This window comes from Pseudoliparis swirei, chromosome 3 (assembly GCF_029220125.1).
Source record: "Pseudoliparis swirei isolate HS2019 ecotype Mariana Trench chromosome 3, NWPU_hadal_v1, whole genome shotgun sequence".
Taxonomy (NCBI): domain Eukaryota; kingdom Metazoa; phylum Chordata; class Actinopteri; order Perciformes; family Liparidae; genus Pseudoliparis; species Pseudoliparis swirei.
Genome location: NC_079390.1, coordinates 7,684,230 through 7,709,359, shown reverse-complemented (window position 1 = coordinate 7,709,359; position 25,130 = coordinate 7,684,230). Strand labels below are relative to the sequence as shown.

The 25,130-nt window shown below is 41.0% G+C and overlaps 3 protein-coding genes across 5 annotated transcripts; 1 reads left to right on the top strand and 2 right to left on the bottom strand.

Annotated features, from left to right (window-relative positions):
* Positions 1–4,194: 4,194 nt before the first annotated feature.
* htatsf1 (HIV-1 Tat specific factor 1) lies at positions 4,195–9,058 on the bottom strand. Of its 3 annotated transcripts, XM_056406087.1 has the most exons (11): positions 8,844–8,975; positions 8,430–8,480; positions 8,193–8,357; positions 6,286–6,520; positions 6,008–6,055; positions 5,743–5,897; positions 5,430–5,593; positions 5,216–5,312; positions 5,055–5,144; positions 4,810–4,947; positions 4,195–4,627 (listed from the first exon to the last, which is right to left on the bottom strand). In XM_056406087.1, exons 2-11 carry the CDS (start codon positions 8,454–8,456, stop codon positions 4,343–4,345), a joined length of 1,404 nt encoding a protein of 467 aa, XP_056262062.1. In that variant the 5' UTR covers positions 8,457–8,480; positions 8,844–8,975; the 3' UTR covers positions 4,195–4,342. The 3 variants fall into 3 exon arrangements, with proteins under 3 accessions (XP_056262062.1, XP_056262069.1, XP_056262066.1); XM_056406094.1 differs by lacking the exons at positions 8,430–8,480; positions 8,844–8,975 and adding an exon at positions 8,982–9,058; XM_056406091.1 differs by lacking the exon at positions 8,430–8,480.
* Positions 8,492–19,985, top strand: LOC130191676 (uncharacterized). Its single transcript, XM_056411333.1, has 8 exons — positions 8,492–8,662; positions 9,122–9,377; positions 9,601–9,725; positions 9,990–10,202; positions 14,890–15,011; positions 15,615–15,757; positions 17,850–18,061; positions 19,014–19,985. Exons 2-8 carry the CDS (start codon positions 9,237–9,239, stop codon positions 19,330–19,332), a joined length of 1,275 nt encoding a protein of 424 aa, XP_056267308.1. The 5' UTR covers positions 8,492–8,662; positions 9,122–9,236; the 3' UTR covers positions 19,333–19,985.
* On the bottom strand, positions 19,807–24,728 carry bnip1b (BCL2 interacting protein 1b). Its single transcript, XM_056406120.1, has 6 exons — positions 24,625–24,728; positions 22,934–23,026; positions 22,752–22,843; positions 22,142–22,249; positions 21,252–21,370; positions 19,807–21,065 (listed from the first exon to the last, which is right to left on the bottom strand). Exons 1-6 carry the CDS (start codon positions 24,706–24,708, stop codon positions 20,869–20,871), a joined length of 693 nt encoding a protein of 230 aa, XP_056262095.1. The 5' UTR covers positions 24,709–24,728; the 3' UTR covers positions 19,807–20,868.
* Positions 24,729–25,130: the final 402 nt, after the last annotated feature.

Sequence of the window (25,130 nt, the reverse complement as noted above, 5' to 3'; positions counted from 1 at the left end):
AAGAAATATCAAATATTGGAAATATATTAATATTATTTTCTTTATGAAGTGCTTTCATTTAGAAATCAAACGTCAGAATGTCTTGATTATCTCTGGATGACACCTTGAGGTAGTCTACCATGAATCAGAAGTGAACATATTTTATAACTACGCACCATTTTGTTCTAAATCTATTCTGAAATTAGACACACATTTAAGATAAGATAAGATAATCCTTTATTAGTCCCACAGTCGGGAAATTTCAGGATCACAGCAGCATTGCACGTTAGAGCATTAATAAAAATAAAACACAATAACAATACTAAATACTAAACTAAACTACTAAATATACAGAGTAATATAAAATAGTAATAGTAAATATTTGCGCATGAATGTGATTTTCTTTATCTTTTATTTTGAAATTCTAAATCAGAATATCCCAATATTGGAATAATTACTTTCTTTCATTTAATGTATTCATCATTCATACCATTCATGATTTTTCATCTCTTCATTTAGTTTAATCTATCACTATATCTGTATTTAAAGGTGTGTTTCGTCATATCACGTTCTTTTTTCTTTTTTTTATGGTTTATTTAATAAAGGACAGTACACATTGATAAAAACATTGCAGTAAATGTGCCAGAGTTAGCCAAGAGGCTATTTTTCATCTGTAGTCCCAATGTTGCTGATGTTCACCGGAAGTTCGCTCTTATTTTGAAAACAGTTTTCACACACTCGCACCGTAATGCCTGGTATATACGTGTACTGAAAAATATCGGGCGCGCTGGCTTGACTGTTTTCCGAAGTGGCGGCTGGCTTGACCGCAGTCATCTCAGAGCGCGTGGAGGAGATGCTGGAGGCAGCGCGCGCTCGTGCAGTTAACTCTACTTAACAAACAAAGCACTGCGACAACGAGCACAGTGCATTTTAATGTTAAATAAATCACTTTCATATGATAAAGTAAAAGGAGCAGACGTGTGTACAATAAGGCCCGTTTCAACGGTCACAACAGAGCAGCTCCGGGTCACGCGCAGCTCAGGTCAGGTGACGCCCGCGCGTTCCCTATGGTTACCATGGTGCCGAGTTCATGCAGCTTACAGGGTACATTTGAGAATTCTATAAAAATGGTTCAGGCGCCATCTTTTTTCTGTAATTTCAAAGTTAAATTTCGACGTTTTGATGCCTTAAAACAAAAATAAAAGGTGTTTCGAGGAGTTGCACTAATTGTCAACACATTCCGCACATCTCCTGACATTTTCAAGACATTCTGCAGCTCAAATCTCATTTTACACGACGAATCATCGACTGAGTGTCACTTTTCACAAAATATGTTTTCCCAAAATTTCCTGTCAACATTCTAAACGTTAAAACTCAAAAGGTTTCACTGATTTCTAAACTGAGAACACTTTTATGGATTTAAGGGGATACGTTAATAATAAAAATGCTAAATTAAATGTAGAAATGGTCTTAACTGTATAGTCCAAATCACAGCCCGGTCTCTTCAGCAGGGGCTCGTCCTCGGCTCTCGGTCGTCGGAGCGCCTTCCTCGGGGTCTCAGGTCTCTCGTAGTCCGGATCTCGTGTAGTTCTGTTCGCCAACAAGTTTTGTTTCCAACAAAAAGTCTCAAGCAGTGCAAAAGGCCTCAGAGTTTCCTTCACAGGTATGGGTTCACAGGAGGGTTCACAGGTGAGGTCCGCTCGTGTCAAAGTCCAAAGTGCAAAGGGCAGAATCGGAACGTCCGCGGCCTTAAATACCCTCGGTCCGGTTTCCATGGCATTGACTGACGTGCGTGCGTGCGATTGAGCAATACAGAGAGGCATTATATATTTCCCCCATATTTTTAAAATATATATTTGATTCATACGAGTTATTATTATTATCATTATTTTTATTTGTATTATTATTATTAGTCTTATTATAAGTATTATTATTATTATATTATTATTTCTCAGTTATCTGTTGCTATTCAGTACAGCTGTATGAGCTGTAAAGCCAAACTGTATGCTCGATGAAATATATTATATTATATATTATAATCGTATTATTTCAGAGGGACCATGTACCATTTGATGCACTGCACCAGATTGTACTTGGCAGATGGATGAGAAATAGATGAGGCGGGCTTGCAGGTGTATGGTCTTCCAACTAAACTTCATTTATTTGACAGCTATACGTTTCCCCTCTCAACTTCTTGAAACTGTTAGAGAGGTCAAATGATTTGTTCTTCTTCTTTCAACAAATAATGTATTCTTTTATTTGGAAATATTGACAGGTACATAACACAGTAAACATGAACTGATATTTCCATTGTTTATCATCTTTTTGTTGAAATATCATATAACAACCCACTCCCCCACCCCTCCCACTGTATACACTAGAGTACAGGACATTAAATACATAAACAATACATACAAAGAGGTCACCTCATTTCGCCGAGCCAGACGTATACGCACACACCCATCTGGAACATCTGTATGTAGACACACCTGCACAGACAAGTACAATACACTACCGTTCAAAAGTTTGGGGTCACTTAGAAATGTCTTTATTTTTCAAAGTAAAGCACTGTTTTTTCAATAAAGATAACATTAAATTAATCAAAAATACACTCTATACATTGTTAATGTGGTAAATTAATATTCAAGGTGGAAGTGTCTGGTTTCTAATGAAATATCTCCATAGGTGTATCGAGGCCCATTTACAGCAACTATCACTCCAGTGTTCTAATGGTACATTGTGTTTGCTAATCACCTTATAAGACTAATGTCTGATTAGAAAACCCGTGCAATAATGCTAGCACAGCTGAAAACAGTTATGCTGGTGATATAAGCTATACAACTGGCCTTCCTTTGAGCTTGAAGTTTGTAGAACAAAATTAATACTTCAAATATTAATCATTATTTCTAACCTTGTCAATGTCTTGACTATATGTTCTATGAAATGTTCAATTCATTTGATAAATAAAAGTGTGAGTTTTCATGGAAGACACAAAATTGTCTGGGTGACCCCAAACTTTTGAACGGTAGTGTATATCCAGAAATTAAATGACAATATGAGTTGTTCTTCTTCTTTGAGTACAGCCAACCTATTATACCACATGACTTGGGGAATAGACACAACTGAACATCAGAAATAGGATATTGTAAATCGACAACTGGCACATCTCCGGCTCAAGATTTATTTCCCAGGGACGTAGACACATTTTTTCATCATTAATCAGTATTTAAGAATAACACTTACTCTCTCTGTCATCAATTCCCCCCAAATGTGTTTGGATATCTGTCGGGGCATATATTTGAGTTCTTGTGAGAATTTCGCCTTGACATACTCCGCGGCGCTCATGTCTTCAGCTCTCATGTCTTCTCACGGCACAATGTGTTTCAGGTGTTTTGTAACAACCAATTACTTGCTCACTTCAAGTTACAGTGATCAATAGAAAAATCATTTTGCCAATGGGTGCCCTTTTTTTTTGGTTTGAGCACCTGCCCCCCAACATGTCTGTGCACGTGCCTGCATCTGTGTATATATATAATACTGTAGCGGTATTAGAGTTGTAGTATTTACTTGTAGTTTTACAATGAGATGTTTTGTTACGTCGTCATGAGAGCTGCATCTTGACTGATTAGTTTTCAAAATGTTACAAACCCGAAATACTTTATTAAACACATCAATACTCATATGTACAAGACAGCATCCAAAGGGAGCGTGTGTTTGTAATAAGTTTGTCTTATAGCACATGATCCTTCTTACAACCTCAGAGATCTAGATACTGGACCAAAAAGGAAAAGGCCAATCTGTTTTTGTTTGCATTTATATAGTAAATGTACTATCTATCCAGAGTAAGAATAAGTATATTGAGTCTTGTTTCAAAGCCCTTTTCCATGAAACAGTGTCAGCTGTCACACTGGGACCCGAGTCTATCTCGTCTATGAAAATTACAAAGAAAGTTGTTTTAAGCAAAAATGCAACGACTGCGGAAATGAAACTGAATATTGTTATATGTGCCGAAATGACAATCTATACCGTGTAACAATATACATTGTGTACTACCGGAGTAAGTGTCCATTTAAAATATCTATTCAGTCTCCGTTGTCTTTTGTAATTCAGCAATATTCCATCTGATCAGCACAAACCGGCACACTCAAATTCAGAGAAAGCTGTGCTGCTCGGCAAGAGCAGATCTAATTACGGTGTAAACCAAAATAGTTAAAATAGGGTAGACAAAATCATAATTTTATTTTTCTACATTACAAAACAGCTCAAACTTTCCAAATACCTCCTCCACGTTTACCACAGTTCACAATCAAGCAGGACAGTCCTGATTGGTTGCCATGGGGACCAACGATGTGCATATAAGTATCTAGGCTTTCTCATTATCACTTCCAGCTTTCTCATCATCGCTTCCTTCCATGCTGCTATCTGTAGAGTCTGCTTCCTCTTCCTGTTTCTGTGGTTCTATTTTGGGCTGCGGTTCGGGCTCCGTGGCGCTGGCGGGTTCGGGCTCCGTGGCGCTGGCGGGTTCTGTTTCGGTGGTGCTGGGTTCTGCTGGCTTGGCCGTGTTGTTCTGAGGGCCCTTATCGCCTCCCTCCAGGAAAGTAGACCAACCCTTCAGCCGCTCCTCCCGCTCACGTGTTGTTTCTTCCACCTGCACAAACGGTATCAGCATTTTAAGGCCGCAAATTCTTTCCAGATGCATCGTTTAAGTGTAACAAGGATATCACAAAAATCAGCAAATATATTTATATAATATGAGAGCTTCAAAAATGCCACATCCGTAGAACCCCTATAACCAAATTCAATGGGATCTGTTCATCATCCTGGGTTTACCTGATAGTCTGTTGTTCCATCCCAAAGCTCAGCAGTCAGCTGCCTTCCTCCAAACCAGCGGCCATTGAACGACTCTATGCACGCATCCGCTTGTTCAGGCTCCTTAAATGCGACTGATGCCACGCCGTCTGGGTGTCTCTACGGCACGAGCACAACCACATAGCAGCTCCTTATTGATGCCACTGACACACAATTCAAACCATTACACTATGAATATTAAAAAGCATGAATAACATCAAACTCACATCAAAGAGGATGACCTTCTTGACCCCTCCAAACTTGTCACACTCTGACCGCAGATCCTCACGATACTCATTCAACTCCAGTGGGTCTTCCTACGAAGGCACAAAGAACAGAGATGAATACCCTCATTGGACAGTGTGTGTGTGTGTGTGTCTCTCCCCACCTCAAAGTCACTGGGGTGGAACATGTTCCTAATGATGACAACTTTTTCATGCCTCTTCCTCAACTCTCCTTGCTTCTCTGGCCTCCAGTCCAACTGTCTGCACGGACACAGACAAGAAAATACTCAAGTACTTGTTGAAGTCTGTTTAAGCCGACATGCAGAGTGGGACTAGTGGGCGGTTAACAAAATAAAGGAACAAGGAAGTAGTATTAACTTCTGCTGGTTCTGCATTCTTTTCCGATGGTCTTTGTTCTTCTTCTTCTTCTTTGTGGCGTCGTACTGGCCTTTCAGCTCAAACCGGGCTGCTTCCACATGGAGCCTGTAACCTCGCACCTCTGACTCATCAATCAGACGCAGAGCCAACTCCACTGACTCCTTCTGCAGAGAACCACAAACACACGCCGTCACTTCAACTCAAACTTCTTCTCGATGCAGCGTCATTCAAGCCAAAACCCACGTGGGACCTTGTGAACATGCAACTGTGGTAATTATAAATGACGCTTTTAGTCAAGCAAGGACGAACAGACCTTGAGATAGCAGCAGAGACCGTCTCCCTTCAGATTTCCCTCTTTATCCTTGTAGAGTTTGACCTTGAACTCTTCACTAACGGGGTCCCGCATCACAATGCCGCACTTGGTCATTAACTCAGCAAACTCCTCCGTGCTGATGTCAGGAGGCAGGCCTGAGGAGGAAGAAGTTAGGGGGAGAGGGAGATGAAGGATGAACAGAGTCAGCTACTCACTGGACAGCCGTCTCCTTGACGATGACAGAAGAAATGTTAGCAATACCAACCTGATACGTAGACGTTCGTGTTTTTATTTTCTTCTATATCAAACCATCCTACAAGCACGAGAAAGGAAAAAAGCATATATCAAGAGACACGTTTGTACAGATATAAATTCAGAAAGTCTACCTAAAAATGTATGCGTGTAATAATCCCTATTGTAGACAGGAGTAAAGGTGGAAACATACATCAATGACTATAGTTTTTTTATTTTTTCTAATCCATTATTTACCATTTGTGTGTTCGTTAATCTAGTTAGTCTCTATGGTTGTGGATGTCACTTTACCTGGATCTGGTTTTCTCTTCTCCCCTTTCTGTTTGGCTTCTTCTGCTGCGGTCTCAGGCTTGTCTGGCTTCTGCTTCCTTGGGGTATCTCCTGGTTTCTCCTTTTCTGAGCGCTTGCTGTGTGGTTCTGGTGCTGCTGGGTTGGCGCTGCTCGCTGCAGCTGCATCTGGATCTGGATCTCCTTCCGGAGTGAAGCCATAGTTGGCCTGGTAGGCAGCAATGAAGTCCTCCGTTATCTAGAGAAACAAAGCAAAACCTACTTAAAATGAACACTGAAACTGTTACGACTACAGACTAAAAAGAGGTCTGCCATCCAATTTGGGGTGCATGGACATCTCTATTTTGTGGTTCCAACAGTGCATTTTTTTGCCAGGTGTGGTCAGTGGCAAGTACAAGCTGGTATTTCAACTTGTATGACATTATTGTTGCCCCAGTCAAAATAGCATTGTATATTAATCATAATCAATCGAAATCTCAATATGGCCAATTACAATTTTCCAATCTGGGAAGTGCAATATTTGTTGCAGGTGAAATGTTTGATGTCAACTTTTATATTTATCAGCATTTAAGAATAAAAATGACTCTGTCATCGAGTCCCCCCAAATGTGTTTTGATATCCGACGGGGCATTTATTTTAGTTCTTGTGAGAATTTCACCCCGACATGCTCCACGCCGCTCACGAGCCCCCGCCTCCCTCCTCCTCCTCCACTTAGTGCTCGCGCAGTGCTCCTCGCGCCACGCTAAACGGGTCAGCCTACTTCTTCTCTGACCTGCAGCATCAGACCCACAGGTAATGACTGTGTTTGTCCCCTGACGTTGTTTGGTGATAAATTAACCACGTCAACATAAGCGCTGCTGAAAACATGACGTCGCAACTGGTCCGATGTTTCCTAAGATTTTTTTTTTTAAACTCACGAAATCCATGGTTTCACAGGCTTGTCCAGCTGTTTACTGACGTCATGTTTAATGAACAGAGAGAGGGAGCGATATACAGGCAGGCATCTTCTTTGTTTTGTATAAATGCTATTGAGACAATTTCGAAAGTATGTTGAAATTAATAATTAATTTGATACGTGTCACAAGAATTCACAGCTATAAAATTGCAGCTAAACTATGATTGCTATCCTTGTACCACATTGTTTTTTATGTGGTATGTTTCTCTTTGTTTTGCCTGTTCCAGTTTTACAAAGATCAATCTTGTATGAGCATTGCAGAGGGTGAAAAGAGTAAACGCAAGAAAAAACAACACTTGTAATAACTACTTACTAACCGAGAGTGAGGTCATTCCGGGAAATATCAGACAAATGCTTTAAATAAAAATAAAATAAATATACACTTTTATTAATCCCCAAGGGGAAATTAGTTCTCTGCATTTAACCCATCCTTAGTTATTAAGGAGCAGTGGGCTGCGGTGAAGCGCCCGGGAAGCAACTGGGGGTTCAGTGCCTTGCTCAAGGACACTTCGACTTGCAGCTAATGGGGAGAGCGGGGATCGAACCCACGACCTTGCGGTTGAAGGACGGCCCTCTTACCCCACTGAGCTAAAGCCGCACCAATATAATTATAACTTTTTTACAGAGGTTTGATAATTCCCGGCATGACCGAGCGGTCGAGGTTAGTAAGTTGTTTATTATATGGCATTTTTTGCTCCTATCATTTTGTAAATAAAAACTAATTGTCATTGTTAATAGAAAACAATTTCATTTTGTTTAGCTCTCATGTCTTCTCACGACACAATGCGTTTCAATTACTTGCTAACTTCAAGTTACAGCGATCAATATAAAAATCATTTTGCCGATGGGTGCCCTTTTTTGGGGTTTGAGCACCTGCCCCCCAAAATGTCTGTGCACGTGCCTGACAGAGTATTCAAAAAACAAATACATGCCGTAGGAAAACAAAAGTTCATACTTTAGGGAACCAGGCCTTCTTTTCATGGTCCCAGTCGTACACGGTGCCATCCTCTGGGTCAGTGTAGGTGTTTGGGTCAGAGCCAGCCTCACGTCTCCTATTATAGAGCTCCTGCATCCGCAGCTGCTCCATAAACTCGTTGTTGGCATTTAATTGACCGCTCATCTGCAACAAGAAAGTGAAATGATCCAAGTAAACATAAAGCGGCTGTATTATACCCAAATGTGGCAAATATACCTCAATGTGTCTTTTCGCTGTGCTCATAGATTTATCCCAGTCGGGCCTGTGCTGTAAAATAATAAACGACTCTGTATATAACAACGCCATGCAATTAACCAACCAATCAAATGTTGCTACTGGCACTGTCACCGCCCCGAAAATCATGAGGACGGTGCCAGGCAGGGCCTTTAATTAAGTATTCGCACGATGACGTGTTTGCTGAACTGACTGCATGGATCGGGGTCAGAAAGGTAGTTTAGACAATTCTGCTGTTTACTCGACTGTCGATGTTCAGTTCGCACTATGATAATTTACTCATGAACATTTGGTAACACCGAAATGTATGTGCTTTTGAGTATGAAGATAGTTAGGAAATACAGTATTTCATGGTAGCCACCACAGCTAACATCGTTTCACACTGGCTATCGGTACCTTTAACAACAATGGCGTTCGTCCGGCCTAAAATCTGTTGGGAAGGTTAACGGAACGGATCCCCTCCGTCTGAAGACCCAACCACAGAAACGATCTGTGTTCAGAGAATTCAGCCAGTGTGTTCACTTAATGTATTACCTTTAGATTTACGCGCAAACGTTGAGGTTACCCGACACTTGCATGAAGTACTTCCGATGTCAGGTTTCCACTACGCATGCGTGTCAACTGGAAACGGAGCGCTCGATTTGTTATACAGCGTCTACCTTTTTTTCCCGTAGCATCTCCCGCGGTCACTCCGCCCGCTGTTTTCTAAGGACCGCACGTGTTGAAAAGAAGCGCCCCCTAGCTAAGCTAGCTAGCCGGTAAGTTAGCGAACCTCTTTCTCGGTTTGTCATGGCGGACGGTGGCGGTAACGGTGCGGCAAACCTTCCACCGGGAGACCCGCAGCTAATCGGTATGATCGTGGAGCATCTGAAGAACCGGGGTCTTTTTGACGAGTTCCGTCGGGACTGTCTCGCCGACGTTGATACGAAGGTAAGCCAGTCCTCTGTAGCACAAGCAAGGCTTAAAGCTAACCTGGGAAAGGCTCGAGCTCAAACTTCAGTGAGAATTAGCAGCTATATCTCTCTCACGTTAGTAGTCGTTTCTAGTTTGAATGGGAATAATGTGTGTTCTTAAGTTGTTCCAGTCTACTTTCCATGTTACAGTATACTTCGCTGTATAATGACTGGGTTTATGTCGCTGTCGTTGCTGCCAGCCTGCCTTTCAGAACCTGCGGCAGAAAGTTGACAACTATGTCACGTCGCACCTTGGCACGCAGGACTGGAACCCGTCCATCAACAAGAACCAGATGAGGAACGGACTGCGGCAAAGTGTTGTTCAGTGAGTGTTACTGTCAGCTCTCTTTAACGTATTACTTGTCCTCTGTCCAAAGGAATATGGATGTCCGATGAACAGCTGCTTTTGTTTTCAATTTCTTCAGAATAAGCGACGTTTTCATTGTAATCTATATAGTCTGCAGCTAATTGTTCCATGTCAGTTCAATCCAGTTAACTATACTGCTATATTGATTTAGTCAGTCAAATAACAGTACTTATGTAGCGCCTATTTGTGTTGTCATTTATTTTGTTTATTCTTTCTTTCTAGATCGGGTATGCTGGAGTCCGGTGTGGATAGGATCATCACTCAGGTCGTCGACCCCAAGATGAACCACACTTTCCGGCCGCACATCGAAACTGCTATCCATGATTTCTTGTCAGGGGAAAGTAGGGAGGAGAACGCCTTGGGTTGCAACTCTGCACCGTCTGAGCAGACCGAACTACAGGAGGCACCGTCTGCCTCTGGCCCCAAAACCCCTTGAGGTCTGTTTTTAAAAACTGAAGAAAGGTGTAAGGTTTTTTTTTTTTACGGTTAAGACATCTATATTTCCTCTCCTGCTGCAGGTACACGTGCTGGTCTACACTGCTGTGTTAGCCTTTTTGAAAGGTACAGCATCAGACACGATGATCACGATGAAGAGGAGGAAGAAGAAGAAGAATAATGTCTTATTTTTAAAGACTAGCGTCTAGAGTGTTTGTACATTCAAGGTTTTCGGCATGAAGACAAGTTACATGGCTCGTCTGCGCTGCTCTATGCTACTGCTGGAGAAGTTGGACAATGTGGAGCGGTGCACACTGCACGACGCTGCCGCTAGAACATGTGACAGACAGATTTTTTACTTTGAAGTTGTATATTATGTCATGCAGATTTCTCACTCGAGCTGTTGTGTTGACATTTTCAACAAGTAACTTGTTAAATAACGGTTAAACATGTACTGCACGGATTCACCATGGAAGGTGAAGTCATTTGGCTTGTTTCAGTTGGGGTGTTTAGAATGAAGACCCTAAGGTTTCTGTCTAAAATTATGTAAATATTTCTTCAGGTTTCCTTTTTCTTGCATGTATTTAGTATGCATCATTGATTGTGCTTTACGAAACACATTTGACATTATGTCCCTTTTTTTTCTTATTGTACCTTTTTGTAATGCCTGTTAAGAAAATGTTTTATTAGTAAAGATACTCTGCTGAAAAGGTCTTGGCTTAGTTTTTGAAATCAATTAATATTTACTCTGAATGATGGGGGAAATGTTTCCTGCATAATCTAAAACTAAACCAGTAGGTGGGGTAGTTTTTTTCAGTTGGTCATTTCAAAGCTGAAATCTACCCCAAAGTATTGGGAGACTTTAATTTTTAAGGGAAACTCTGTGATTCCACCACATGAAACCTCTACAGGGCCTCGCTGCATGAGACCAGACATTACTTATTACTATATGAGGGCGACAACCTGGATCCATCAACCCTGGAGAGGCTTAATGATTGAAGCAACAAAATGTTTTATTGGAATGTTTATCTCTAAAAAGTCAAAAATAAGCTGCAAGTAGCGTCCCAGTCTGGTTTAGTTTCTAGTTTCCTCACAGCATAAGAGGTATTTCTGAAAATAAAGCCTTCACAAATCCAGTCTTAAATCTCAGTCCATCAGTTTTTGGGATTTGTGTGTGTGACATAGCTTGCGTAACTTTATTGATTTAACTACTTGTTGGCAGTGATGCACATGTTAACACAAATGTGTGTCAGAGAGTGTCCAAACATTGGATGCCCTCTGCCTGCGTGTATATGAAAAATACACTGTTACGTATTAGGCTAAACTAATTTATTCAACATTTTTAAATTATTTAAATTATCCTTACTTGAAAAAGGACTTCAATTAATGAAATACCCCAAATATAAGTGTTGTATACTATTTATTTGCTTGATGCAAAAACTTGCTAGAATAAATCACTTCACTTATTTAATTGACTTAACTAATTTATTTAATTTAGGTATTTAAGTGATGCTCATGGTCCTCCATATGGGTTCAGCTAAATCTAAATCATATTTTCTTATTCATCCCTAGTTTTTCTCAAAGCATCAACCTCAACAGCGGTATGTTCACGTGCATGAAAAAACAGAAATGAACACAATATGGTTCTTGAAGATGAATAAATGGTGAACTGAACCGATCCGGGCGAACCCAAACGTTACGGCAACGCTTCCTCCTGAGTTCAGGAATCACAAAGCAGATCCTGAATGAATATGATTGATACTTATGCCTCCAGGGGCGGACATGTTATTCACAACATGATCGTGTGAGAGTCGGAGCTGAAGAGGCTCCTGCTTGCGTGCTGTTTGCACAGTGGTGTCTATATGCATTAGGGGAGCATTTTGTGATTGTGTGCGTGTGTGTGTGTATGTGTGTGTGTTCAGTGTCGGGGTGAAGGGTCATTGCGTGGGTGGTCGTCAGGGTTTGTGTGAGGGAAGCTGTGGGATGTTGTTTTGAAGCAGGATGAGACGGATCGCGCTGAAGAGGTCAGGGGAAAGAGTGCTTTTAATGAACGTCCGAACATTAGCCCCCCAAATGATTGTCTTCCCCATCGGGCCCTCTGCATGGACACACACGTGGATACACCCTGCCTCCGTACCTTGACCTCTCGCTACAACACACACACACTTGTATGAAACCATCTTCACTGGAGGGTAGATAAACCTGAGCAGGCGTAGTAGTTTCTTCTTTGACTCACGTGGCGATGCTGATGCCACGGTGTCACATGACTGTGGCCTGTCTCTTTTAATGTCAAGGGTCAGAGGTCATGGTTGTTAAGAGGCAAAACACGACCACAACAACTGGGCTGCGAGAATGGAGCGTATCTAAAGTCACACAAATCAAAGCTTAACTCACTTTGGACTCGCAAACAAAAGCATGTTGCTCCTTGATGTGACCGCAGCTTAAAAATCACATGTCACAGTTATTGTAAGCAAATAAAGCCTCATTACCAATCTGAAGTACAAAGGAGTGTTTTTATTTCCTATCCCCTGTAGTTTTAAAGAGTCAGTTAAACAAAAAGTATAGATGATCTTACATAGCTTTCTGCTTACTGACATGAAAGAGGTCTCTGATCGAAAAAATAATTACTTATTATTATATAAAATAAAGATATATCTAAAAAGCATATTGACAAGAGACATCAAAAACAATCGCCTGAGCCTAGAGTCCAGCATATTGTGTTTGTGTGTGCATGAACCAAAACATTAATAACAAATGGGCTGCATTGTGTTTATCTTTTCTCGTTGGTAATAATTCAGTTCAGGATTTCTCTCTTTCTAATATGTAACTGAGTTTGCAGTTATAGATGTTAATCAGTCGTTAAAACGTGTCTAGAGGATTCTGCATGGCTAATCCTGGTCTGGAGCATTCATGTGGTGAGAGTTGTTTTTTACCCAACCTGGAAACACCATATTTCTTTGTATCAAAAATGTAATGTTCCTGAACTATAATGAATGAGCTCAAATTATGTATTAGTTCTCAATAAAGCCATTAATTACAATTTATGAACCCTTTTATAAATTGTGGTACCGGATATATCAATATTATCAACTCTCCCTCCCTCTCAATTCAATTCAATATGGTTTACTAGCATGTATGTTGCAACAACAATGTGGCCAAAGCACAACAACAACACAACAAATATACAATTCATATATATCTCTCTCCCTCTCTCTCTCTCTTTCTTTCTCTCTCTCTTTCTCTCGCCCTCCCCTCTCTCTCCTTCTCCTCCCTCTCTCCCTCTCTATTGCCTCTCTCTCTATATAACCTCTCCCCCTCTCTCTCCCTCCTTCCTCTCCTTCTCTCTCTCTCCCTCTTCTCCCTCACTCTCTTACCCTCCTCTCTCTCCTCCTCCTTCCCTCTCTCTCTCCCTCTACTCCCTCTCTCTCTCCTCCCTCTCTCTCTCCCTCTCTATTGCCTCTCTCTCTCTCTATTGCCTCTCTCTCTCTCCCCCCCTCCTCCCTCTCTCTCTCTATAATCTCTCCCCCTCTCTCTCTCTCCCTCCTCCCTCTCCTTATCTCTCTCTCCTTCTCTTCCCTCTCTCTCTATCTCACACCTCTCTTTAACCTCTCCTTCTCCATGTTCTCTCTCCCCCTCCTCCCTCTCTCTCATCCCTCTCTATTGCCTCTCCCCCCCTCTCTCTCCCTCCTTCCTCTCCTTCTCTCTTACCCCTCTCTCTTTAACCTCTCCTCCCCCTTTACTTCTCCCTCCTGCCTCTCTTTCTCTCCTTCTCCTCCCTCTCTCCCTCCTCCCTTTTCTCTCTTTCTCCCTCTCCCCCCTCTCTCATCCCTCTCTCTCTATAACCTCTCCCCCTCTCTCTCTCTAACCTCCCCCCTTTCCCTCTCCTCTCTCCCTCTCTCTCCCTCCACCCTCCTCTCTCTCTCTCTCTCTCTCTCTCTCTCTCTCTCTCTCTCTCTCTGTGTGCTCGCCCGATACGTTTCTCTCAGCACGTTTCCCTGCTAAGAAAGCAGCTGCTCTCCCTCCAGCACACTCGTAACCCTCTGTTGTGTAATTGAGTGTGGATGTCTTGAGTGGTTGACCTTGCCGACTCCAGAGGAGTTGCACGACCTTATACAGACAGTTATGTCGTTGAACGATAGGGTTTGGACGTTATTATTTGATTGGTCCCTGAGGGCCTCGAAGGGGGCACGGGGTGGCACACTCTCCTGGTATACGTTCAAAAGACACGCGTCCAGTGGAGAGACGAGACGCAGGGCTTTAATGGTGCCCTTAAATGAAGACAACATGATGCGGTTCCCCTTTGGATGCTTGCAGTGCCCTTTTCATTTAGTTTCAGCCCCTATACCAGCTATAGTCTGAGCCTGCCACTGGTATCATAATAAATAGACACGCTGATCCGCTTCAAATGTAGCTGCAGGCTCCATTCTGCTCCATTCAGTCCTCTTTTCTCTCGTCAATGATAAACTTTTGTCTCCATGGTCGTGTGTCCACAGGGCTGCGCTGTGATTGGTGGAGATTGGTGAACGCGCAGTGATCATGTGGCTTTATATATTACAGCCTTGATGCCGCGGAAATACTTTACAGCGGGAACTCTTCTGCCAGGCTGCACCCGCGCTGCTCCGGTCTGTAAGAAGACTTACGTATACAGACAAAACTCTCAGATATTAAGCTTCGGTGGGTGGTAAAGCATGCCGTCGAACTTGTCCGCTGTGTTTTTCCTGCTCCTGGCCTGTCAACCGGTGCTGACCACGGATCTGCATGATCTCCATGAGAAACAAGTCAAGAAGCGCCTCTCTCTGCAGAGCACAGGTGAGTCCTGCTTCAGGTGTAGGCCTACTGCTGCGCATTGCCTCCATGACGGCGCCTCCGACCGAAGGGCTGCTCGACATCCACAGAAGCAATAACCCTCGACCTATATCAACAAGAGCAACACTATCATCCTATATGTATGGGAAAGGTTCAGGTGAAGCTAGATAATCCCCTACTAAAAAATATATATTATCTGTCTCATAAGGCCTATCGTGATATTGTCTCCTCGGCAAAAGAGAACAACAATTATTCTAAGCGATATCTTTGTTTAGAATTGAAATGACATTTCAAGCACTTATCACACTGAAATGAAATATTGCTTTCAACGTGAAATAAATGCTGTCCATCGCTGATGTTGTACAATTTGAGCTCGCCGTCTCCTCTGGATGATGTTGTCATCCTATCCTGCTGTCCACTAGCTTGTGTTATAGGAAGTATTAAACTGTTCCCAGAATCCAAACCAACTCCAAGAACATGTTCCCATGTCATCCTGATGAGTGATATCAATGTATTTGTAATGCCTATATGTCTTCTCATATCTCATGTGATTTGAGAGACACTTGATTCTGTGGATGTTTACTGATCTCTCTCTCTCTCTCTCAGCGGAGATCCAGAGTTGCCTGGTGAGTTCAGGGGATGTCGGCTGTGGGACGTTTCAGTGTTTCAATAACAACTCCTGTGAAATCCAAGGGCTGCACCACATCTGTCTCACTTTGCTGCACAACGCAGGGCGCTATGACTCACAGGTGGGCTGAAGCACGACAATTAAACAAAACAAAAAAATACAACGGGGAATATAATGGCGTTATGGGGGGATTACATCTAACCATGTTACTTTATTTGGCAAAAGCAACACATTCGGTATATAGCCGTTATACATTTACAAAATATCTGGATATTGTGCAATAGCACATTGGCAGTCTGACGTGGCACACATTTGTTACCGGTAGTTTGGCGGCCCCGAGCAACAGTTTTCATATTTTCAGTTCCTCAAATGTTTTCATAGAATGTATAAGGCAACATAATTGAACTATAGCCTCTCTCTTAAGAGAGGTGGTTGAAACGCAACTCCCGCAGCACAGGCCAGACAAGATATATCATCCTTCCAGCGTATTCTGAGGGTATTCCAGGGCCTCTTACCAGTTGGGCGTGCCCGGTAAACCTCTAAAGAGAGGCGTCTCGGAGATATCCTGATCAGATATCCAAACCACTCAGCTTCCCCGTTCCACTTGAGGGAGCAGCAGCTTTACTCCGAGCTCCCTCCGGATGTCTGAGACTTCTCACCTATACCGCAAAGGCTCAGCCTCAGCCACCCTACAAAGGAAGCTCATTTTGTCCACTTGTGTGCGCGTTCTCATTCCATTGGTCACGACCCAAAGGTCATGACCGCAGGTGAGGATCAGAACGTGGATGGACTGGTCCATTGAGAGATTTGCCTTCTGGCTCAGCTCCCTCTTCGCCACAGTGGCCTGGTACAAACACCGCCATCACTGCTGACGATTACTGAACTCCCTCGCTTCGGGCAGTGACTCACGTCCAGCGCTGACAGCGCAACACAACGTGTTCTAGCAGAGAACCACGGCCTCAACACGGAGGTACTGACTCTCCTCCTGGCCGCTTCTAGGTCTGTGACTGACCCAAAGTATTTTATTAGCTTCTCAGCATTACTATGGTCTAGATTATGTCTGTTATTTCTTTTTGTTCAATGGGATAGGAAAGGTTGACCAACTGCTAGTGGACATTTGGAGAAATGTGTTCCAGTGCCACCATGCATGAGAGTTCTTGATAACCCCGTTAGTTGCCAATATATCTATCAACACATTTTCCAAATTTGGGGCTTTTGTCACAAAATTGTTATTATGTTGAGCAATGCCATCGCACGAAAGTGCTCTCAGGAATTGTGTGTGGTTTGAATGTATTGATACAGTACACTGCCTTTTTATGACAGAATATGGCATTTTAATGGCATACTAGACGGATGTTTTCGATACAATACTGTACTATTCATTTTTAATGTCATTGTTATGACATACTATCGCCGTACTATACTTTTGATGTATTTGATATACGTCCTATACTATGAATTTTCTTAGGTCATTTTTATTTTACTATAACTTTTTATTCTTTACAATTTTATGGCGTATACTGAATTATGAAAGCGATTTTTATGGGATATTATTCTATGACCTTTTTATGATATACTATTCTTTGGAATTTCTTGGCACTGAATTGTTGAACTTTTTATTGCAATGACTTTTATGAAATATGACTTTACTCATGGTGTTTTTTATGACTCTTTATCACATATTATATATTTTCATACATTCTATACAATTAATTACTTCTGACATTTTCAAGCTAAATGTCGATACTACAGTAGATGTTGACTTAATGATGTCATACTTGAGAATCACTTGCAATACAACATTTCTATTCATCTATGACTTTTTCTGTCATATTATACTAATATCATACATAAGAGTATGCATATATATATATATATAGTATTGGCATATATTATACATTTATGCATAACCTAAACGTCGATTTTTCATTAATATGTCATACTATGTATACAACTGTTTTATATTGTTATGGCATTTTATACTATACAACTTTTTAAAGGCAAACAATACTATGACTATGACATACTATGATTTCTTTGCAATATTGCTAGAATTTTTTCTAGGAAGTGGCAAAAGCAGGGGAGATGGCACAAGTCCCAAGTCAGATTTGACATTGTGATCACTCACTACCTGCATCTTTGTTGACCGAGCAATCAGAAATTAGACTAATTCCTCCTCCTCCTCATCCTCCTCCTTCTCCTCCTCCACCCAGGGAAAGTCCTTTGTGAAGGAAGCGTTGCGCTGCATGGCGCTGGGACTGCGGCAGCGCTTCAGCTGTGTCAGCCGCCGGTGCTCATCGGTAAAAGAGATGGTGTTCTCGCTCCAGAGAGAGTGTTATTCCAAACACCAGCTCTGCCTGGCGCCACGAGACCACATGGATACCATGGGCAACCTGGTCCAGTTCCACCTGATGTTTCCCCCGGGGTGAGAGACACTAATAATCAGTCAAATAATATATCGACCCATAGTTTTACATTAATAAACAGTCAATAAGGTCATTTAAAGTAAGAGTATCACTTTTTAAAATAGAAAAACGGACATAGTATAGCATATCAGGAAAAGAGTCATAAAGATTCCTGGTATTATGTCTGAAAAAAAAAATGTATATCGCATTACAAATAGATTTAGTATGTTGAACTATTTATATAGCGTCTTTGAGTATTATGGAAAGCGCTATAGAAATTTGATGTATTATTATTATTATATAGTATAGTACATTGAAAAAAATCATAATGATAATAATAGGTTAATTAAAGTATTAAACTATTGAAAAGTTTATTATGTCAAAAAAGTCTGTATAGTTTGTTCAAAAAAAGTCATAGTATACTAGGTTTAAAAAGTCAAAGTGTACTTGGTTAAAAAAGTCAAAGTATACAATGCTACAAAAATACTAGAACAGGTCATAGTATACTTGGTTTAAAAAGTCAGACTGTAGTATGTAAAACATTTTAATCATTGTATTTTACGTATAAAAAAAAGTTAAAGTATAATGTAAGGAAATCATAGTATAGTACGTCACATAAACGTTAACGTTTGTAATTAAAAGAATTATGATTTGTATGCCATGAAAAAAGTCATGGTATAAGGTCATAAGTCATGAGTAATAATGTGATAAGTTATAAGTAATAATGTCATAAGTCATGAGTAATAATGTCATAAGTCATGAGTAATAATGTCATAAGTTATGAGTAATAATGTCATATGTCATGAGTAATAATGTCATAAGTACATTTATGTCATAAAAAGGTAAAAGTGTAGTCAAAACATCTGCTGTGGAAAAAAATTAGTCTTACTTTCAGTGGTGTTTTCCATAAAAAAATATCAGTCTGTGTTAAAAAAAAAAAAAAAAACTTCCTGTGTGTGCTTTGGCCATTAGACCGTACGTGGAACTGATGAACTTCCTGTTGAAGTGTGGAGACAAGGTTGAGTCGTGGGTCGGCCAGCGGCTGCGCAGGCAGTGCGAGCAGCACTGGGGGGCCGTGTGCAGCAGCTTCAGCAGCACCTGCTCTCACAGCCAGGCAGACGCGCTGCAGCAGACCACCGCTACACCGCCCACCTGGTCCACCGGGCCCAGCACCGATCAAGGGCCCCCGCAGCAGCCGACCAACGTGGCCGAACCAGAGGACAGTCGGAACGACAACGCAACCGAATTTGGTCGTCTCACGTCTGAGAAATCCAATGTTACTGCTTTTTAAAACAGGGTACACAAAAGGTCATGCACTTATTAGTAGTAGTCGTCGTAGTTTAGTGTCTTATTGCTGGTGAAAGCAATGTAACATAACTTATTATAACTCTGTTGGATATCTGTGCTATATTATTATTTTTTACTTTTTACAAGGATGAAAACCACGCATCTACCTCTCTTCAACGTCACAGTAAACCACAGTGATGTTTGTACTGCAGCAAAGGGCCGTGACAAACACGAGTCAACGCCGCAGGGAATATCTCAAGTGCAGATGATAGCTCAGTCAGTATTCTACCTATTTAAAATCAACTTTTTGTATTCATGAGTATCGTTTTATTACGCCCCGTGAAGTGGACATGCTATCCAACGTCATCTTGTAGACCGTCGGGTTCAGTCTGCAGGAAGGAAAGCACTCTTTGGTTATGACATTATAGATATGTATTTTTGATGCTCAACATTTCATACAGACTACAGGTTTCAAAGCTATGTTTTTGTAACTTTTTATTTAAAGTAGTCTCAAAATACAGGTGTAGGCATTTTGATTGAAATTAAATAAACTACAATGATGTCACTTGACAGAGAGAAGAGTGTTAGTCCGTCCGGTCCTGTAAAATAATTCTTCATACAAATGAACAATAAAGCCTCTGATGGTGGTAAATATTGGGTATTCTGCCATCTACTGGCACATCTGTGTCATTGCTTCACATCAACATTTGCCTCAATAAATGGAAATAGAACTCTAACAAAACATTGTTCAACATTCATAACATCTGACTTAATGTGGGAGACAACTTTTACGGTATAGGTAAGTCATAAGATTTTTAAATCAGTTGTCCAGACGTCCGAAGGAAGAAAGGCACAAGGTAAACTGGAAATAACTATAACAATGGCATCTTTGGAATAGCCGTCCAGAACAGATGCACAGACATGTTCTATGTTGAATACACACACACACACACACACAGATTGTAATTCAAAGTGCTTTTCTATATTATTCACGCTTACTTTGTGACCAAGAAGTAAAAGTAGATGGAATTAAAACTTCTCAATCCTCCTTTCCACTGCCGACACTTCTCCTGCAGCACCATGACGGCCTTCGATGAGAGAGCGCTTGAAAGAGTGCACTCTTATCTTAAATTTCAATAAATTGCCGCTTCAAGACGACAGCCATAGCTCTCGGGATGTGACGCGGGGAAAGAAGAAGCTATGACAGCCGGCTTCGAGTGAGGCTATTTGAAAGAAGTCTAAAATATTTGACCTTCAGACACGTTTGAAGCAATTTGAGGCTTTATCCCGATCACTGTTGTTGCATGAAACCTCAGCATATCAATTTAAGTTCACCATTTTATAAACTCACATATTGCGTAAGGTTAAAATAAAAAAATGAGGACGCTAAACGAGATTAAAAGTGTTCTATGTGCACGAGTCCAGCCGTGGGACCGCTTCCATGTCTGCGTGTCGTCCGCACCGGTTTAAAGTCTTTGTGGTAACTTTCCGCTGAGGGGAATAACCGCCTGCAGCCTCGGCGAGTTCTTTAGTCACGCAGCTAAATGAAAGGGAAGAGACGTTTCTTAAGGATGTAGAGGACGGTGGCGAGGAAGAGGGCCACGGCCAGGAAGATGAGCAGCTTGTCCGTCAGTTCCCGCCGGTTGTACTTGAGGATCAGTTTCCTCCCCAGGTGAATGGTTCCCGTCATGCTTTTAAACTCCTCGTTGGTTTCCTGCACTGTCCTCGAGGAAGTGGCTGTGCGAGGAGAAGAAGAACAAGGAGAAGTATACGAGGTTTAGGAGGGAAGATGTGTTGGTTAAATATTGATTTGAGATCGAAACATTAAAAAAAAGGGACAAACGTAAATTGGATGTATCTTTTGGACACACACTATAACCCGTAGAAAGTAAAACACATGGACAAAGTAGAGTTGTTTTTTACCCAGAGTGCCGATAGTGTCCTCGCTCTGCTTCACCTGTTCCGCCATCATCCTGCTCATAGACATCAGACTCTCTGTGATGGTGCTGCTGGTTTCTACGAGGCTTTCTTTGGTCACCTTCCTGATATGAAAACACACACAGAGCAGTTCTGAGGTCTGCATGGGGTCAAACCACCGTCAATATCGGCGAGCACAAATGAGATCCACACTCAAATTACTTTAGCGAGCTCGGCACAGATTACTCCGCGCAGAAAGTTTCTGCTCCCACGAGCAAGATTGAACCCTGCGAGGACAAAACTTTGCTTTGAGTGCTTTGCTTTGCAATCCCCGAGCACACAACTTCTATCTTCTGCTCGACCAATCACAAACACAAACAAGTCGATTAACTGTTGGTAATGCACCATTTTTATTTATTTTTTTAAACGAAGGGCAAATTAGGCTGTAACATAAGACAAATACAAAGAAGTTATGATCAAAGTCATAATCCGGGCTGAAAGCTAAATTCCCCGACTGTGTGTGACTGCACAAGTATATCATAATTTAAGTTCTTATCCGTAAAAAGTTACAAATTAAATAACTAATGAAAGCTCCATTCACACAGGATTGATATTACAGGGTGGTGGTTAATACTAGCTGTAATTATATTATATTATTAATAAAGACAGTCAGAAGAAAGTAAAATTGTTCTCAATATCGATGAGGCTGCTTTTGCAGTAAGAAAGAAACAGGTATCCGCAATGTGAACTCAGCTGAGAGATAAACTTTTAAAATGCATATATTCTATAACTTAATAGTTACGATGAGACATGAGTGTTTGACTGAGGTAGAATAAATACCGGGATGCGTGTTCAGGCTGAATACAAGCGAAGCCTCAGCCTCTGGGTGTCCTGACCTTTGTCTGGTGCTCTGGTGTTCGACTCCAAACAGCAGCTCGTCCTTCTCCGTGCTGTCGATGACTAGTTTACACGACAGGTTAGCTTTCTTCCATGCTGTCTGGTTACTGGAATCCACAAAACAAGAACAAAAAACACACATAAAAACAACATTTTCAGAATCTTTGTTTCTGTTATAGATTTGCAACTCCTCTGTGTGCATAATGTTTAAACTTATAAATATCAAGTGTAATACTTTATCTGCCTCTCAAACTACTATTGGATCCAGGTTTGAATATATAGCATTTTTTTGCAAGGGGTCATCACCTAGAATGCAAACTCCCAAAAGCACCATGGACACGGTAAATTAGAGCTTTTTGATTTACACTGCTAATCCTAATTGTCTTTATCCCCTAATTACAACCCACCACAGGAGACAGAGGCACCACCAAACCTGATGCAAAGAGGAGTTACAACCAAGCACTACAGCTCATTGTGATGTGTTAACAGACTGAAATACAGATGGGCTCACTCACTGAAACACTGGACTGGACGCTGGCATTCAAGCGATATTAATGACATCAATAAAGTCAGTGATTCAGGCAAATGAGTGAAAATGAGTTCACACACCTCAGCATTTGCCTTCGCTGGCTCTCCGTCTCTGCCTGGATGGACAGTCTGTCCGTCTCTCTGTCATACTCTCTGGCCATCTGCTCCAGATCCTGACAACAGAACACAAATCAAACAGTTTGGACTCGAACACAACACATCTGTCGGATGCAACACAGTACACATGTGATGTGAGGCCTGACCTGTATTCTGAGTCTGAGCTTGTTGAACTTCTCTTTGACCTGCGAGTTGAGCTCCATGAGAGTTGACTGAGGTCCAGGGCAATCCCTGATGTCCTGCATGCAAAACAAAACCCCATAATAAATGACATGGTATGTTTTAAATATATAACATTGATCATGATCTAAGGTCTGCAAGAGCAAAATTAACACTGAAACATTATATGAAAGACTTATTTAGAATTTTCTTTCGGACAACACAGCTCAACTTAAATTGTTGTTCTTAAATATAATGCATTTTAAAATAAGTTGTAAGTAGTCTGGTGGTGACCCATAATCATGTACAGAGGTGGTACTGAATTTAATTATCAATCTTTTCATATTCATCAGTAATGTTCCATCATCATATTTTCTACATAAACTAAAACCTTTTAACATTAATCCTGTAAATAAAAAATAAAACATACCAGTAAACTGTTCTTTTGATTAAATGGTTTGACTTATATTAAAATGGACCAATTATCTACACAATACTACTAAAGAGATAACACAGCATCGGCGTAAAAACCTTTGCTTTTATTTTATGATTATATCCAATGCAAGCATTAGTATTTTGATCATTTTACTTAATTTGAAGATGCGGCTGTGAACTTCTATTCCTCAACATTTACAGACCACCTAAATACTGTGCAACCTCCTTTGATGAGTTTACTCATTTTTAATATCCATGTTGAGAATCCTTAGGATAGAGGGTCTGTAGAACTATGTGCACACTCTAGACCTAATCATCACCATTTCCAGGTGGCGAAAAACTAATCTCCAGGTTCACTGTGACATCTACAAATAGACGTATTATTATAATTTGGAACTTAAAAATGCAAGGCAGATCTTATTCTCTGACTTCATAACAAAAAACATGAACAATACATTGACAGGCTAACACACCCTCCAGTGTCAGTAACTGCTATGCATGGAATCAATTTGCCTCCTTTATTGTCAAAATTCAGAAAATTAGACAAACAGTTGGTGCCTCCACACCAATGTATGTGTTGTCCCCATCTTTAAATAACATCCATTCAAATATCCCTACACAATGTCACTCAATCAACCAAAGAACGCTTTATACGACACCTGAAATGATCCTACTTCTGGATGGATATTCTACAAACATACTTTTCCAAAAATATTTCCGACTGCATGACCACTGACATAATACTAGACAGACTAAAAGTATGGGTAGGACTCTCAAGCCAGAAATCTAAGTGTAGTTATGGATGCAGACCTCAACTTGAACAATGACGACTACAAAATCAGGCTACCATCACCTGAAGAATATATCAACCTGAAGAATATATCAAGGTTATTAGGTCTCAACAGAATTTGGAGAAACGTGTCCATGCATTTATCTTCAGTAAACAGGGTAACCTCTGTATCGTTTGGTCACGTGTCACGGTCTGTCAATAACAACATGATCGCTGATCATTGATCCGTCCGACGCGTCGCCACTTTCACGATAGTTAGACAATAAACATCGAAGCAACACATCTGTTGGCAGTGAAGGATGTGAATAAAGTGACATTTAAGTACTCTCATTATACTAAACAGCTGGTGTCCCTCTTTCCTCCGTCTTTTCCGGTTTAGCCGTTAGCTTCACCTTTGCGTTAGCAAACGACGAACCAACAGACAGTGATTCAGGCGGACGTTTCACTTTTTACCTGAACGAGAGCCTTAATTTCTAGGTCATATTTGATAATTTCTTGTCCACAGATTCGGACGTGGACATCCGCGGAAGACGCCATATTTGTTTTTGTACGACAAGCCGGACGGCCAAAAAGATGACGGGCTTGCTGAAGGCGAAGCGATGACGGGTTTCCGGTCACTGGGAATATTACAACCACTGTGTGATAAATTAAGAACTTATTCTGTTAACATATGATATACCTATTAACGAATAAATAATGTCAAGAAAATATATATATGCATGTATATATTTATATATATTTATAACGAAAGACACTAGTAAACTACTTTTAATTGTTATGATCTAGACTGTATATATAGCTGGACAAATGTGAGAGCGAAATACTGCATTAGTAATTAGGATAAAAGACGTATTGTTAAAGGTTTTGCACCAAACTTACCCTGGCAAGAAAGTCAATTGTAAATCAGTTCTGTTTTAGGACTAGGTCTTACAATCCCTGATTGATTTGCACTCCTGAGA

Bases quoted from the DNA above. Each gene is read 5' to 3' on its own strand.
- htatsf1 (XM_056406087.1), bottom strand. From the start codon at position 8,456: ATGAGCACAGCGAAAAGACACATTGAG. The intron at 6,056-6,285 runs GTAAAGTGACAT...TCGTGCTTGTAG, and splicing joins GAAGAGAAAACCAGATCCAG to GATGGTTTGATATAGAAGAA. The intron at 5,594-5,742 runs GTCTGTTCGTCC...GGTTCTCTGCAG, and splicing joins GTCTCTGCTGCTATCTCAAG to AAGGAGTCAGTGGAGTTGGC.
- LOC130191676 (XM_056411333.1), top strand. From the start codon at position 9,237: ATGGCGGACGGTGGCGGTAACGGTGCGGCAAACCTTCCACCGGGAGAC. The intron at 9,378-9,600 runs GTAAGCCAGTCC...CGTTGCTGCCAG, and splicing joins TCGCCGACGTTGATACGAAG to CCTGCCTTTCAGAACCTGCG. The intron at 10,203-14,889 runs AGGTCTGTTTTT...TGGGTGGTAAAG, and splicing joins TCTGGCCCCAAAACCCCTTG to CATGCCGTCGAACTTGTCCG.
- bnip1b (XM_056406120.1), bottom strand. From the start codon at position 24,708: ATGGCGTCTTCCGCGGATGTCCACGTCCGAATCTGTGGACAAGAAATT. The intron at 22,250-22,751 runs GTGTGTGAACTC...TGTGGATTCCAG, and splicing joins CAGCGAAGGCAAATGCTGAG to TAACCAGACAGCATGGAAGA. The intron at 21,371-22,141 runs GTCAGGACACCC...TTTTCATATCAG, and splicing joins CACCAGAGCACCAGACAAAG to GAAGGTGACCAAAGAAAGCC.